A 15688-nucleotide genomic window follows, 5' to 3' on the forward strand; every position below is an offset into this window, starting at 1 on the left:
CACTTCCTTAACAGAGTCTTGTTCTTTCAAAGCAATATTCTCCTTAAGCACATGATCCTTTTCTATTTAAACTTTTTCATGCTCAAGTTGTAATTTAGCAAACTGTTTCTTCAAAGCTTTGCATTTTTCAGATAGAGTATATGAATGTTCAAGTAATTCGTTGAATTCTTCTTTAAGGTTTTCAGGTTTTACCTCATCATCATCTTCATCCTCCGAGCTTTCTGCAGAAGCCATAAGAGCAAAGAGTGCATCATCATCTTCGCCTTCATCTTCATCTTCTGAACCGTCCTCAGATTCATCCCATCCAGTGTAACGCCCCGATTTCTCGAGTGTCACACAGTAAACAAAACATCACCATTTTCGTAAAGAATTTTCGCCGTTCAATTATTAATCTTGACTTAATGACAAAAGTTCAATTATTACGAAACTCTTGAAAACTTTACGATATAAATCTACGGAATAAATAAGACATGTATTTCTGAATAAAATAACTCGTAAATATAGAGAACCATAATCAAATACATAAATGAATCCTTGGGCTAAAGCCCTATGTCAACAATACATCAAAACCGGAGGACAAAACTGATAAAGATAGATCAACACCACGAACACTCAACCCCCAGCATGGCAATATCAGTCGCTCGTCGAGCCAACCGCACTGTCTCTGGCGCTTCTTCACAGGAGCCCTGACCTCTGGTGCACCTTCACGCCCCTCCGTCTCGGCATCCCTAGGTGCATCAGCTGCTGCAACATACTGTGGAGCAAAGTCCTCCATAGGCTCAGCAGGGACTGGAAGGGACTCGAGAGGCGGAGCTGGAAAGTCACCAAGGCGTGTCCACCAATCTGGTGCCCCGAGCGCCCGTGAAGAAACCTCCCCTCCTGCAATCCTCTGTGGAGAGTTCGAGCACGAACCCTCGTCTCCTGGGTGTAAGAAGCGACAAGGTACAAAGGGCATCTTGACCTTGCCCCACTCCATGCTCTGAGTCTCGACGACGTTCCCATGCCGGTCACGTCCTGTGATTGTAGCGCTGCCGACGTAGATGCGATGTGCCTTGGCAGAGTCGGACTGGCAGGCGTTGTCCTTATGCTGGTCAGGTAAATCTATCGTCCACGAGACCACTGTACTCTTGGTCTTCATCATCTGGGCCCCCCCCAGAATAACACATAAACAAACAACAGGGTCAGATCTCATGTTCTCATATAACATTCACATATCCAGGTAATACTCATAAGTAACAAGGTATAATAAGCATAAACTTTATATTATATCTCAGTCAGTCACCTAAGTTCAGTTAGGCTAGCGACCTCACCATTCACACAACCACCTCAACACCAATGGCCATAATCACGATCATCCGCAGATGAACAATTCTCGGAAGGGACACACCGTACAACCCTCATTCATGTGGGGGGACACACCGTCCGCCAGACACACCGTCCGTCCACAGAATCACAAGGTGACCGCAGTCAACCAATCACGTGGGGACACACCGTACAACCCACAAAACACCCTCGCGTGCAAGTAACCGTTTGTCTCTAACGGTACCATCGTTCACATGGCCCATAGTCTTCACTAGACCTATGTCCAATTATTCACATTTTACTTGCAAGCGATTAAGTTCTCATTTCTCTTTGTTAAAGGCTCTATTGAGTCAACCTAGAGTCTTAACATTTTCACAAAACTTATACAACTTAAATGACAGTAAAAATCACAGCACCAAAAGGAATTACAGCTAGGTGAGCGACCTTTTGCTAGTAATCAAGATAGGCAACATATAAGTCATACCAAGGCACTTAGACATGTTCTCATTCATATCAATACTTAGATCATGGCAACTCCACCAATCAAGCTATCACATAAACTTGTGCATGAGTCGGAAAGAAGAAAACTTGCCAACAACCACAAAAGTGGCTTAGCCGAACCCCAAAGGGTCCAAGGTTTTCTAAAACACTTCCTTCCTTCCATCTCAACTTCACAAGTCAATGTCCAGCCAACAAACATAAGCATATACTCTCCAAAAATCCAGCAAAGATCATGTTACAAATTGCTTGTTAAAATCATGTGATAATCTAGACAATTCTAGCATAAAATCATGGTTTTCATACATAAAACCTAGGGTCATTTGGAAAACATTCACCTACTGATCATGGCATCACACAAGCTTCACAAATATGGTAAAAATTCCAGAAACAATCAGCAACAATCAATACATCGAAAAGCTAAAGAAAAATCCACCAAACCCCAAGGTTTTGGCCTAGCCGAGAGCACCATTGCTCTAGGGTTCTCTCTTTTTTTTTGAAAAACATTTGGCCATCCTCTAGGCCATTACACAGCAGCAATAGATCATTCTTTTCATCACCAAAATCAGCCCTAATCATACAATCCAATACAGAATTCGTTCTAGGCACGAACATGGCAACATAGTCATGTTTTGGCAACTATGGCAAGTAGCATGGCATCAAGCTTTGATCAATCTCATGGCTGAACAAATTGAATACCTTAAGCATGCTTTCTACCCACAACCCTCATACATCATCAACCAAACCAAATTCAGATCTTAGGCATGCAAATCAAAGAAAAGCTTCTCCTTGCTGCATCATCATATAGAAACCTAGACTCTACCCACTAGATCCACCCATTACCTTGGCTTTTGGGTGTGAAAGGATGATAGAAGGATGATGAAAAGGATGAATAAAGGAGTCCTCTCCATGCTGCACCTTCTCCTTGCTCGAAATCTCTCCCTCACTCTTGCTCCTCCACGTCCTCTTCTTCTTCTTCTTCTTCTTCTTCTCACGGCCTCTCTCTCTTTCTCTCTCACTCTCTCTTTCTTTCTTTCTTTTTGCTGAATGTGTGATGAGAAAATGAGGGTTTGTGTTTGGGTTTCTCACTCAGCTCCTTTTGTCTCTCAAAAATTAGCAAACTCTCCCCCTTTTACCGTCAAACCCGCGGCTATACACACCCCTCCTAAGCCTTCACAAAACTTCCATCAATTTGAAAAGAGACAAGGCATTAATGGCTCATCATTTGCCTATAATTCCCTTGTCCCAAAACTGATCAGCACTTAACTAAGAGACATAACTCCCAAATCATTACCACCAATTCAGCACAACCAAGTCAAACAAGTCTTCCCTCCTTCCTTCCTCATGGAATTCGACTAGCATACATCATGGGCTAGTTTTCCTTTTCTCTTCTCCCTTCATAACTTGGCCCATGTCCAACTAAATACTCTCCTAACTACTGATTAAGAGGCTAAAATAAATCAGGGCAAACTCCTTCTCTTGATTTTTAAAGAAACAAATTCGGACTTAAGAACTTTCTTCTAACAAAATTGCTAGTACAATACAACCTGAACTTCCGTCACTAAAACAAGGCTATCTCGGGCTACAGAGGTCGGAATGACCAGAAACCAACGAGAGAATTTAGCTAACTTAGAGAGCTACAACTCTCATGAAGGAATATTTTCAAGATTAGCTCTTTAAGACCTCTCAAAAATTCTTACAAGGTCACGGACAGTTTAGCAATTTAAATCAAACTTCACTAGAAATTTCACTTTTATTCAATAAATCACTTAAGCAATACATAAGCAAGGTTAGGGTCTTACATCCAGCAGCTAGTGCTTTCTTTTTCTTGTAGAAGGGCTTCTTGCCTGATTTCTTTGCAAGTTTTGGACAGTCAGGCTTGATGTGTCCTGGCTTCTTGCACTCGAAGCAGGTGATGTTGCTTTTGTCCAAGGTTGAGCCACCTTCACTTTTGTGAGTGAACGGTTTCTTCTTCAAGCTTGAATCTCTTTTGTTGTCCTTCCTTGAAGTACCTTTTCCCTTCTGTTGTTTGATCCACATACGCTTGAACTTTCTGTTGAAGAGGGCTTGTTCATTGTCTGACATTTCTTCTGAGGATTCTTCTTCTTCAGATTGTTCTTTTGTTTGGACAGCCTTTGAACTGTTTGCTTTGAAGGCAATATTCTTTTGCTTCTTTTGTCCTTCGTCGTGAGCCAACTCTATCTCATGGACCTTTAGGGATCCCAAAAGATCTTCCAATCTCAAGGTGCTGAGATCTTTAGCTTCTTGAATGGCTGTGACTTTAGGTCTCCATCTTCTGGGAAGGCATCTTAGAATCTTTGTGATTTGATCAACATTTTCATACTTGCGATCAAGATTCCTAAGCCCATTGACAATGGTTTGGAATCTTCCAAACATGTCATCAATGCTTTCACTTTCCTTAATCTTGAAGGTTTCATATTCAGCCACAAGTAGACTTACTTTGGCTTGTCTGACATTTGCCGTACCTTCATATGCCAACCCTAGAGCTTCCCAGACTTCTTTGGCCGTTGCTAAGCCATCAACCTTATCCAACTGAGATTTGCTTAAAGCACATAATAGGAATAACTTAGCTCTAGCATTAAGTTGATAATCCTTGTGTTGTGCTTCTGTCAGTTGATCCTTCTTTATTGGTTCTCCAGCATCATCTTTGTGAACGATGTTGCCATTTTCAATGATGTCCCAGAGCCTGTAGTTTGTGGATTCAATGAATAGTTGCTTGTGAGTTTTCCAACAAGGATACTCAGTTCCATCAAAGAATGGAGGCTTGTTGGTGGATGAGCCCGTAGCTATTGCTAAATCTTCTGCCATGGATCTTTACTCTACACCTGTTAAGATGTTAGTTTCTAGAGACTAAGCTTTGATGCCAATTGAGATGCAATAAAGTAATACAAGAAAGGGGGGTTTGAATTGTGTTCTCGAAAATTACTTTTTAAAACTTTGTTTTATGAAAAGAATATTAATTCTTAGGCAAAACGTTTAAGAGTGACTTTTCACAAACTGTTTAGTGCAGCGGAAGTAAAATAGTAAACAGAACAGAACGATTAGCACACAAAGATTTATACTGGTTCACCCTAAACGATTGGGCTACGTCCAGTACTTGGCCACCACCAAGATTTTCACTAGCAAGTATCAAGGACTTCTCCAATACAAGTATTAGCCAGGACTTCTCCAAGTATTATCACAGACTTCTCCAAGTATTCTGCAGGACTCCTCCTATAAGTATTGTACAGGACTTCTCCTAAATCTTACAAAGATTTATTACACTCTACAAGGTTTCTCTTCTTTCAAGAGTGAAGGTAGAGACTTTATGGCACTGGAACTCTAAGTGTTTGGATTCAAATTTGACTATTGAGATCACTTCAGAGTTACTACAAAAGTGAGAAGAGAATAAAAGATATGACTCTTTTAAGGTATGAGGTTCCTCTCTTTCACTTGGCAGAATTTATGGCTTGTGTTTGACACTTGGGAATTTCTTCTTTAGCTTTGAATGGTGTTGAGAAGTTTGAAATGAATGCTTGAATGTTTGGACTCTCAGAGTTAATGCTTCTATGTTCAGATCTTCCAGAGTGGCTTAAATACTCGCTTGCTAGTGTTGTAGCCATTGTGAGATTATTTCCAACCGTTGAGATAGCCGTTGTAAGGTGAGATCGGACCGTTGATTCAAAAGCTTGGTTGGTGGCTTCATTAAATGTTACTTCTGAAGCAAGTCTATCCTTTAGCTCAAAAGGTGATGTTTGTCAGCTAGTAGGTGGTGATAGACTTTGGACTACTTTTCAGATAAGAGACAATTTGGCAATTTGATGTTGACGGCTTGTCCTTTTTCCTCGTTGGTCAGCGTGCCTTTTGCTAAAGCAAGCTTGTCTTCATCTGATTCATCTTGAACGAGATTTGAACTATTGTCATTAGATATGAATGTGGGACAATTGCTTGAAATCAAATTGATTCTTTGGCGCTCGAAATATTGCTTGGCAAATCTGACTAGTGATGTGTCATTAAACGGTTAGATGGTACGATAGTCACAAAATCCTTCTTGGTAAATGATAGAACGTTGTAGCCTATTTCATATTGCAATGTTCACCTGAAATGAAAGATATTGTTAGTGAATGAATTTTAAATAAGCCTTCTATTTATAAAATTGTTATGATCAAAATAAGATTTTAAAAACGTTATGATGCGTTTGAACTTAACAGCTAGGAGATGTAAGCAAAATGAATATCCCTTATGATGATTCAGAGGTTCCTGATGAATACCTGACAAAGAAGAAAAGAGCTGTAAGAGAGAAGGAGAAAACAGATGCAAATGTCAAAGCTGGTAAAGGAAAGGTGAAAACCTTGAAAGAACTAGCGGAACAAATCAACAAGGTTCCAAGCAAAAAAAGTCGTTTCTGCTGCTTTGCGAATCGCACCGTTCCCTGAGGACGAGCCAGAACAGTCCAAGGACGTGCCCAAGGCCTACTAAGGAACGATCCATCCGGATCATCAAAGGTGGAGTTCCTGTACAATCTTTTTCTCATCCCATCGCTTCAAGAACAAGATCTGGGCAAGGGTCTCCTGCTTGCAAGCTTGCAGAACCCAAGAAAATGCTTCAACATTTAAGGAAGCAGTTTGATGATGAATCCACTGTACAAGTTCAACAGCCCCACTACATCAAAAGGAAGACTTTAGCAAATGAACCTGATGAACCAGTTGATGAAGAAGACCTCATCATTCACACCAACCTTGCAAAATCCTTAGACTCCAACTTTCCACACCACGAGGTAAACCCTGAAATCTCAAATCAAGAATTTGTCAATTCTCTGTTTGATGATTCATATGATCCACACCACAACATCACACCACAACAATCACACCTTTCACCAAAACCACTTTCACCCTCCTCACACCAAGAAGAATTCATTGTGAATCCCACTGATCACAGTTCACCAAAATTTCCTCCTGTTCTTACTATGGATTCCTTCGATGAGGAACGCACTGTTCAACAAACCAAGCCAAAATCTCAACTGTTTAATTTCTTCCCTTTGACTCTGGAAACCCCAATTGATCAACCCTTTCAAAACACTCCACAAGCACAAACCAATGAAAGCACCCCAAAACCACACTCAAGGCCAGGTACAGTCTGCATCCTTTCTCAGGCGAGAAAGAGGGGTCTTCAGACACTAGTGTCTTCTGCTATTAAGCGCAGGCGCACTGCAGGAACAACCAAGGCGCACTTCAAGGTCGTTCAAGAAAAATTGATTAAGAAAATTGAGAAGACTCCCAATCATTCTGTGCCTGTCTCATGGAAAAGATCCTCTGACGTTGGCTACAAATATCATTTGGAAGCAAGCAAGGTGCCAGATTGGGATGAATGGCAAGTTTGTGCAACTGAAGGCTATGTTGGCACACTGTCCTACTCCCTTCTGAACAGGTTAACTGCTTTAATTGTTTTCTTGGGCAACTGGGTCTTCATTTTGCTGCCAAGGAACATTCCAGACATCCTTATGCGTCCAGAAAAACTTCACTTCATCAAAGGAAAAGCAAAACTTCAGGAAGAAGGTGAATGTTCAGCTCCGCTGAACAATGCAACCAGAGATGAGCAACTCATAATTCCTGATGCTGACAATACTGTTGATAATCAAGGGAATGAGCAAGAGAACGTGGAGCAACCTCTTGAAGATCAATTTGTTCGCAGAAGCGATTTTGAGGATCAGAAGAATCAAATCAACACTCTCTTCTATGATCTGGCCTCCAAGATTGACCGCGAGGACAGTGTGATATGCACACCCTATGACAGGCACATAGTGCTTGGCTTTTTTCTGCCGGTGTGTCTTCTTACTAGGTGGATTCGTCATTCAGGCATGGTACGCCCATACATGCCGGAGCGTGTGATGATGCAGTTCCAAAATGCTCTATGATAGATAAAAGGTTGATAAAGACCCACTATTGTGGAGATTTAAAAAAAGGTTTCTACATTTCACTGATCAATGCGTGAGTGGTCGGCATTCTTCAATTCCATTGACAACGCCTCGTTACTTGACTTGGTACAAGTTGAAGGTATGAAAAACGGTAGAAAGGGGGGGTTTGAATAGCGTTTTCAGAATAAAACTTCCACCTTAAGATTTTAACAAATCTTTTGAGACAAAAGTAAAGTGCTTAAGATAAGAGATTAGAAAATCACACAAGGATTTTATCCTGGTTCACTTGATGAATCACTCAAGCTAGTCCAGTCCACCCGTTAAGGTGATTTCTTCCTTCTTAGAATGAAGGCAATCCACTAATCAGATAATTGTTACAACTGCACTTGAAACCTACAAGTGACTAACAATACACTGACTTAGCTCACACTAAGATTCACTCTCTTAGTCTTCTCTAGGATCCGATCAACCTTGATCTCCTAAAGGTAAACTAAACAACTGTTTAAGAAATATTGTTTACAAGGAAATTGCTTCTCAAAAGCTTGTAGTAAACACGATGAATTCAATGAAGAAAGAATGCTTAGAAGATTTGAATATAGCTTGCGCGTGTGAGATTCTTCCAACAACATCTTTCAATCTTTAGCCTCTATATATACTCCAAGGGTCAGGGTTTGAACGCTGCATGGGAATGCTACCGTTGGAGGGCAGATCTGGAATTTCCAGCTTCTGCTGTGGCTGAGAATGTTAGGTTAGGTCATCAGGATAGTACATCTGCTTTTGTACTTTGGATAGTGACTTGACCTTTAACGTAGTAGACTTCTGATTAGAGGAACGCTTCGTGTTGGAACTTGTGAAGCTTGTTGATCAGAGTCAGAGGGAAGCATGGATCCTCTGACCGTTGTATCTTCTGATTCTGAACTCAGAGGAGAAGTACTTGGTCTTCAGAGCCATTTTGCTTCTGGACTTTAGAGTCTCCACTTTTCAGCTTCTAGATCTTCAGAGTCTTCTACATCAGAACATCTGAACCTTCAGAGTGTCTGGGTTGTCAGAGCGTCTGGATCTTCAGAACTTCAAGTGAGTTGAGTCCATGTCAGAGCTTGATTGACTTCAGATCTTCTGAAGCTTTTCTACTGTTCAGATTGAACATAGAGATTGCGAAAGCGTTGCTTGGGTCACTCTTTAAGCATAGTGCTTCTGATTTGTGTGAAATTGTGTTAAGGTCAGAGCCTGTTAAGAGCACACTCAGAAAACATGTTAGAGTACCATAATTGTTCATACTAAAATGTTAACTTGTAATCATCAAAACATAGAGTTGTACTACTCGATCAAAACTTGATCTTACAATCTCCCCCTTTTTGATGATGACAAAACCAAGTATTTTGATGAACAAATATTAAACAATAAACTGAATTCACTCAGAGTTTAGAGAAATAGAATTTGACTTATCCTGATGTGAATGGTTTATTTTGCTCATTCTGAATCCAAGTCACAGCTTGATTGTGAGCTTAGCTCCCCCTGAATCTAAGACTTAATGAAAACGTTAGTGATATCTAGATTCTGAGCTAAATAATATAAGAGTTCAGAGTGAAAACGCATGACATAGATAAAATGAAATAATCAGAGCGCATAAGTATTCAGAGTCACGAGTAGGGTATCAGAGTCAACTAAAATCACTTTAGATGAAGTGAAATGTATTCCTTGTATTTGCCCAGTGACATATCTATGGTCATAACAGTGGGACTCTTAAATTCTCCAAAGAATAACAAAATCACACTAATCAGCATATACATCAAAAACTCTGGGTGTTATACTCCCCCTTTTTGTCATAAGCAAAAAGCTTGGGGTGTGAAAAACTTAGCTCGAAGTACAAGGTACTCCCCCTTAAAGAAGGACTAAGTTCAAAAAGATGGAGAATTAATTAAGGATGAAAAAGAGATTAGCGAATTAAAGAAAAGAATTAATGCATGGGTAGAACGTTTACCACCGGCCACGGGAGTAAAGAGAAGCTTCAGTTACCAAGGACTTATCCTCGAGAAACTACAGTAGCAATAACTTCCGGAGATAAGATGATGCTTATATAAAGCGATGAGGAACTAAGGAAGCTTCACAACAAGATGAATTCCTAATAGAAAGATGGCATCATACATGGTTGCATTAGAGGAGCTCACAAAGAAAGCCTTTGAAGAAGATTTGTTCTTGAATATTAGGCATCCAGATGGTTCAAGAACCATACATGAGCTTATCTCAACGCACAGGAAGAGGATCTTAGTCCAGAGTTGGAGAAAGATCTGAAGGAGTTCCTCTGCTTCGTGGAGGAGATTCAGGAGCTGTGCCAGCTGGAGCTGAATCTGCTGGAAGAGAAAAAAGCAGTGGAGAAGAAACTCGAGACGATGGAGGAGAGTCTGGAGAGGGATGAGCTGAGCAACAGGCTCGGCAACATAGAATACACTCTGGATCGTCTGGAGAGGGAAAGAGTGGAGCAACGCCAGGAATGTAGAAGAATGAGGAAAGATCCTCCATTCTAGATAGATGTAAATGTATGATGGAATATGTAATGATTATATATATATAAAGAAAAAGTTTTCAAACATGTGTTATGATAAATGCAATAAGAAACACAATTTAAACAATCACATAAGAAAATAGATATAAAACATGGAAGCGAATAGCTTAAAGTTATGAAAATAAGAAACTAAAAGTTATCAATAAAAGAAGAAAACGATAGAGATCCTAAAAACTAGGGCTTTGCAGAGCGACGCGGAAGTTCTTGAAGGGCTTCATTCATGTTGAACATGAGAGTCTCATGAGTGTTAAGACGTTGTTCCAAAATATCAAGTCTGGAAGAACTTGGCTGAGTAGAAGTAGATGGAACATCTTGAGCAGAGTGAGGAGCTGGAGTTGACTGTGAAGCAGCACTTGTGAAAGGCACTGGTGCAAGAATTTGACCTCTGAGAGCTTCAGCTTCAGCCTGTAGCCTTTCAGCTTCTTTCAGAGCTTCTAACTTTGCATTTTCAATTTGTTCAGCCTCTAGGCGTGCAACTTCTTATGCTTGTTCTTTCTTCTTTCTTGCTTCCTCAATGGCTTCAAGTAACTCAACCCTTAGCTGTTGTTCATGCAGAGCCACTCTTCTGTTGAAACGCTGCCTAGCAGCCTCAATCCTCTGATCCCTTTCAGCCGTGAGATGACTCATCACAATAGGAACTTGATCAATCATCCAATTACACAGATGATCCCATTCTTCAGCAACAGAGTCAGAATTCTCATTAAGGTCAGTGTGACCTTGCAAATTGCGAATCATTAATGATGCTTCATGATTAAACACACTAATGCACTCAAGAAGGGAGTTTGGTCTGAGATATGTATAGGGAACAATGGAAAGATTGGTTTTAGGAGAAGTGGGGTGGTTAATGCTATTGGCTTCAGAAACACCTTGAGGAGAACCAACATCTAGAGTTTGAGCATTTGAATTGTTGATCTCAAGGTTAGGCTGAGAGGTTTCAACCTTAGGTTTTGGAGATCTAACCGAGGAATGGTTAGAGACTGAGTTTTCTGGTTGATCAGGGTCTGGTTGAACAAGTTCTGGTTGTATGGGTTGAGATGAAGGAGATGCTGCATTTAGAGGGACTACTTGAATAGGATGATCTGGGTCAACTAGACGTTCTGGTCTAGGTCCAGGATATCTCCTTGGGCTAGGTACAGTGTGGTAGTACTCAGGAATTGCAGACTCTTTTTCTTTCGCAATTTGATCAAATTTGTGAATAGATTCAGAGTTATTGGAGGGTGAGGAGTCAGCAACATTTATGGAAAAAGATACAAAGGGACAGGGAGTTGTGTTTTCTGTATCAGTTGTTTTGCGAACAGGATGATCTGATGCTCTGAGAACAGAGTGATCAGAGGTTCTGGGTTCAGGTTGAGATGGATCTGAAATAATGGGTTCAGAGGCTTGTGGGTTGTATTGAATGGTTATGGGTGAGGTAGGTTCAGAGGGTCTTGGAGTCTGAAGCATGTTCCAAAGTGGAGCTTCTTCATGAGAAGGTTGAAAAAATGAAGATCTAGGTGAAGTGGGTGGAGAAGTGTTTTGTTCAGCTGGTTGAGACTCTTGAATGGGAGAGAGTGGGGTAGCAGTACGTTTAAGGAGTGCAGAAATTGGGAGTGCATCAAATGAGCTTAAATCATCATCAATAAATGAAACATCAGACTTACTTGATGATCTCACTGCTGACCGAGTAACTCTGACAGGAGCCTCAGTTTTGGTTTCTTCAGCAGCTGGTTCCACACGAGTTGGCTTCACCACTATTCTCACTTGCTTCTTGGACTTCTTTGGTGGAGGAGGAGCATCATAATCATCACCATCAGAAGGAGCATCTGGCTTAGAGGGTTCCTCATGTTTCCTCTTGAGCTTGTCATTCTTCTTCTTCTGCTTCTGATCAACACCATCAGAAGGATCAGACTCTTCAGAGGATTCCTCAAGAATTATTTTTCTCTACTTCATCTTCTTGGGAGGAGAATCAAACTCTGGAGCTGGTGGTAAGGTTCTGAAGAACTCATCCACATCTATTTCATAACCTTGTTGTCTCAAGTCATCTAGATAGTGCAATATAGAAACTGGATCATCCGCTTGGGACCACAGAGGGTAATTGATCAGAGGGACTCTTCTCTGTCTGACTTCATCAGAGGTATCTTCATGATCAGGTGCAACCTTTGTCTTGATCAAGCCCATCTTCTTCATGGATGTGGAGGTGAAGATATCACCAACAACAGTTGTCAGATCCTCTTTGCAGCCTGCCTTAGTCAGATCTTCTATCAACTTGCTCTCAATGAAGAGATCTGAGAGCAATCTTCCAAAAGGAATGTATCTGATAGCAGACTTTAGAGAAGCTGTAAGACCCAAGTTTTTAAGCTTAGAATAAGTGGAAGAGATTTCCATTTACGATTAGGCTTGATGTATCGTGAAAGGAAACCTGAACAAGAGTTTACCAAATGAAATAAATTTATGAAGGAGAAAGTTCAGAAAAAGTCAAAGGATCGTATCGAAGTCGATAAAAGTTATAGCACGATCGTTTTACGCTTAAACCTAGGTCAGAAACCCTAGTATATAGCTAATTTTCACTTTTAGGCACGACGGAAGTTAATTCCAAAAATCTTCAGAGAAATGTTAGAACTTCTCTTTTTCCATATATCACAATCGTTTCGAGGCGAAACTCTAGGATCTACGAACGTCCGATTCCAATCATCGGAAGTTTGCCGAAACCGAATCCCTGGTATTTCAAAACCCTAGAATTTCTCGACGATGAAGACTTTTTCTATTCAGAGCTTCAAATGAATATTCTACACGCGTACACCCATTTCTCTTGATGATTTCAATCTTTCTTCCGAAGGAAGTTTTCCATTCCGACATTCGATGCAAAAAGCAACTTATCGGGTAAAATAGTTTTATACCGACTATGCTTTAGTTGCCAAAAATACAAAGAGACCTCATTTTAGTTTTAGAATTCTTTCGCCAAAACATATCTATTAATTCACGGAGTATGACGCCGGAAAAATCAGATTCGCGAAACTTTCATTTTCCCGCGAATTTCCAACCTTTATATATAGCAAAGAAAGGAAGAAAAACTCAAATTTTCCTCCATTTTCTTCATCAAGGCCGCGAGTTCTACAAGGGAGGGAGAAGAGAAGATTTTCTTCATCGTTTGCTTGATCGTCGATCAATCAGTTGCTACTTCAAGGCTTCGAGGTATAGTCGCTAATCCTTACCTCTGATCGCTTTTTCCATAGCTTTTCTGTAGAGTTTTTTGAGCGGATAGTTTATGGGTTTTTGCAAAACTATCCTGAATCTTTCATTTCTGATTCTAAACCTCTTCTATATGTGCCCAAGATCACTTCTGCCGGATTAGATTTTCCGTTATGTCGCCGGAATTCCGCCGGAATCAATTTTAGCCTTAAATACCCATTTTTGGAGTTTTTGAGGTAAAGCTTCAACCTTTAGGCTAAAAACTATCGCCTTAGCTTAGTGTTAGTAGGATTAGTTGTCATAAACGTCGTTAGTAACGTCCCTGCAAAATTTGGTTTTTGGGATTTCAGTTTTGAAATTTCTAAGTTAAAAATCATGACCAAAATACCCCTGCGACAGTTTTTGATCCGATAATTTTTCCGAGTTCAGAATACCCTTAGTTACGGCTAATGAAAGCATAGGAACCAAGTTTGATCGAAGAAAAATCGAGCCCCACAATTGTGAAAAGTGGCCGAGCCCTATAGAGGAGGAGGGGGAAAATTCCTTTTCCGAAAACTTGTCCTTTCGCGCTAGATTATCGTACCTCGGAGTATGAACTACTTCGTGTAACCTTAGTGAGCATTGATAGCTTAGTTTCCGATAGATTTTGATAGAATTCTGTGGTTTTACTTTAAAGGTTCTTTTGAAGAATTTCCTGAAGATCAAGGAGCTCATTGTGAAGGAACGTTTGAGGAGAACGCTGGAATAACTAGAGGTAAGGGCAACTTACCTTACTAGCTAATGCTTTAGGTGTCGACGAATTCGACTTGATTTATTGTTTATGCACTTGTTTGTGATTGACTGGGAAAAGTTTTCTGAGGCTTCGGCTGACAATGTAGATGATTCATCTACTGAATGTTTTTGGAGATTGACTTACATGCTATGTGCTATGTGGGTAATCTAGGATGTGTGGTGCATGCCTTATATGCTAAGTGCTATGTGGTTATTGCTTATTATGTTGATATATGACATGTTGATTGATGGTGCTGAGTTATTTATGCTTTAGCAATGAAATCTGAGTTTCTGAATAGTGAGAATAGCGGGCAGGTCATGCCGATTTTATTTTGAGAGTTTTGAGAAAGTTTGATAGGACGAATGAGATTCGGGCCTTGTTATGGTGTTTTATGGATCGAGACATTCTCTGGTGTCATTTGGGGATTAGGAGATCCCGAGAACTGATAGGATTTGCGATAAGACTAAAAGGATACTATTTTGTAAAGAAAACTCATAAGACATTAAACAACCTCTAAATCTTCAAATAATGATAATAAACTCGAAAGGAAGCTTGGGATGCAAATCTTAGTTTTTGGAAAACGAGAAGTGTCGTCGGATCCAAGTGTTGAGGAAGTTGAGAAGTTTTGAGTATGTTGATACTCTTGTGCTGTTGGAGCAGCGGGGTTTGTTGGGCTATCCGAGGGATAAGCCGGGAAATTGATAGTTTCCAAGTATGTTGATACTCTTGCTCGTTGAGCAGTTTTGACCATCGGATGGAGATGAGTCGGATGATTAGGAGATCATCATGAGATAATGTTTATGCCTTCGGGTACAGTTTATGCCTTCGGGTACAGTTTATGCCTTCGGGTAATTCGGACATCGACGGGGGATATGATCGACCGTGAGGTTAGGATCGACCTGTTGATTGTCGGGCATAGCGGAGGGAAAAGTCGACCTGCAGGGTTAGGACTGATCCGGCTATGTCAAGGTTGTAAGTGACACTCGGGGGTTATGGTCGACACAATGCCAGTGTTAGGACCGACTCAAACGTGCCCAGCCTACTCTTTCCGGAATCGTCGAGATTGACGTTGCATTGACATATCATGCACTCTAATTATATTCGTTGGGGATTTGGATGAGTAGATGTTGATAAATATCGTATGTGCTTTGATGATTGAATTGTACTAGAGATCTGATAACATGCTATGTTTAAACCTTAGGGTAGACAATGCAGAACTTATATGTATATAGACAACATATATATATATACCCCTTATACTTTATCTGGTGTCTTGTATTCTCTATCCTATATTCCGTAAGTTGACCCTTGCACGTGCTACCTGTGTTTGGGGGGCTATGTATGCCCTTTTTGTCAGATGTCGTTGGTGGATTCTTCCGTGATTCCTCGTCGTTCGGGGAAGACCCGGAGCGAAATGACTACTATTGAGCCTTCGACGTGGACCCGGACTTCATGCATGACCAGATGGGAG

The 15688-nt window shown here is 40.6% G+C and overlaps 1 protein-coding gene across 1 annotated transcript; it reads right to left on the reverse strand.

Moving 5' to 3' along the window:
- Positions 1-3515: 3515 nt before the first annotated feature.
- LOC130737553 (uncharacterized) lies at positions 3516-4629 on the reverse strand. The gene is made up of 2 exons (XM_057589364.1): positions 3603-4629; positions 3516-3538 (listed from the first exon to the last, which is right to left on the reverse strand). The coding sequence occupies exons 1-2, from the start codon at positions 4627-4629 to the stop codon at positions 3516-3518; spliced, it is 1050 nt and encodes a 349-aa protein (XP_057445347.1).
- Positions 4630-15688: the final 11059 nt, after the last annotated feature.

Source organism: Lotus japonicus, chromosome 1 (assembly GCF_012489685.1).
Source record: "Lotus japonicus ecotype B-129 chromosome 1, LjGifu_v1.2".
Taxonomy (NCBI): domain Eukaryota; kingdom Viridiplantae; phylum Streptophyta; class Magnoliopsida; order Fabales; family Fabaceae; genus Lotus; species Lotus japonicus.

Coding starts and splice junctions, on each gene's coding strand:
- LOC130737553 (XM_057589364.1), bottom strand. CDS start 4,629: ATGGCAGAAGATTTAGCAATAGCTACGGGCTCATCCACCAACAAGCCT. Junction 3,539..3,602: donor GAAAGCACTAGCTGCTGGAT/GTAAGACCCTAA, acceptor TGAAATTTCTAG/TGAAGTTTGATTTAAATTGC.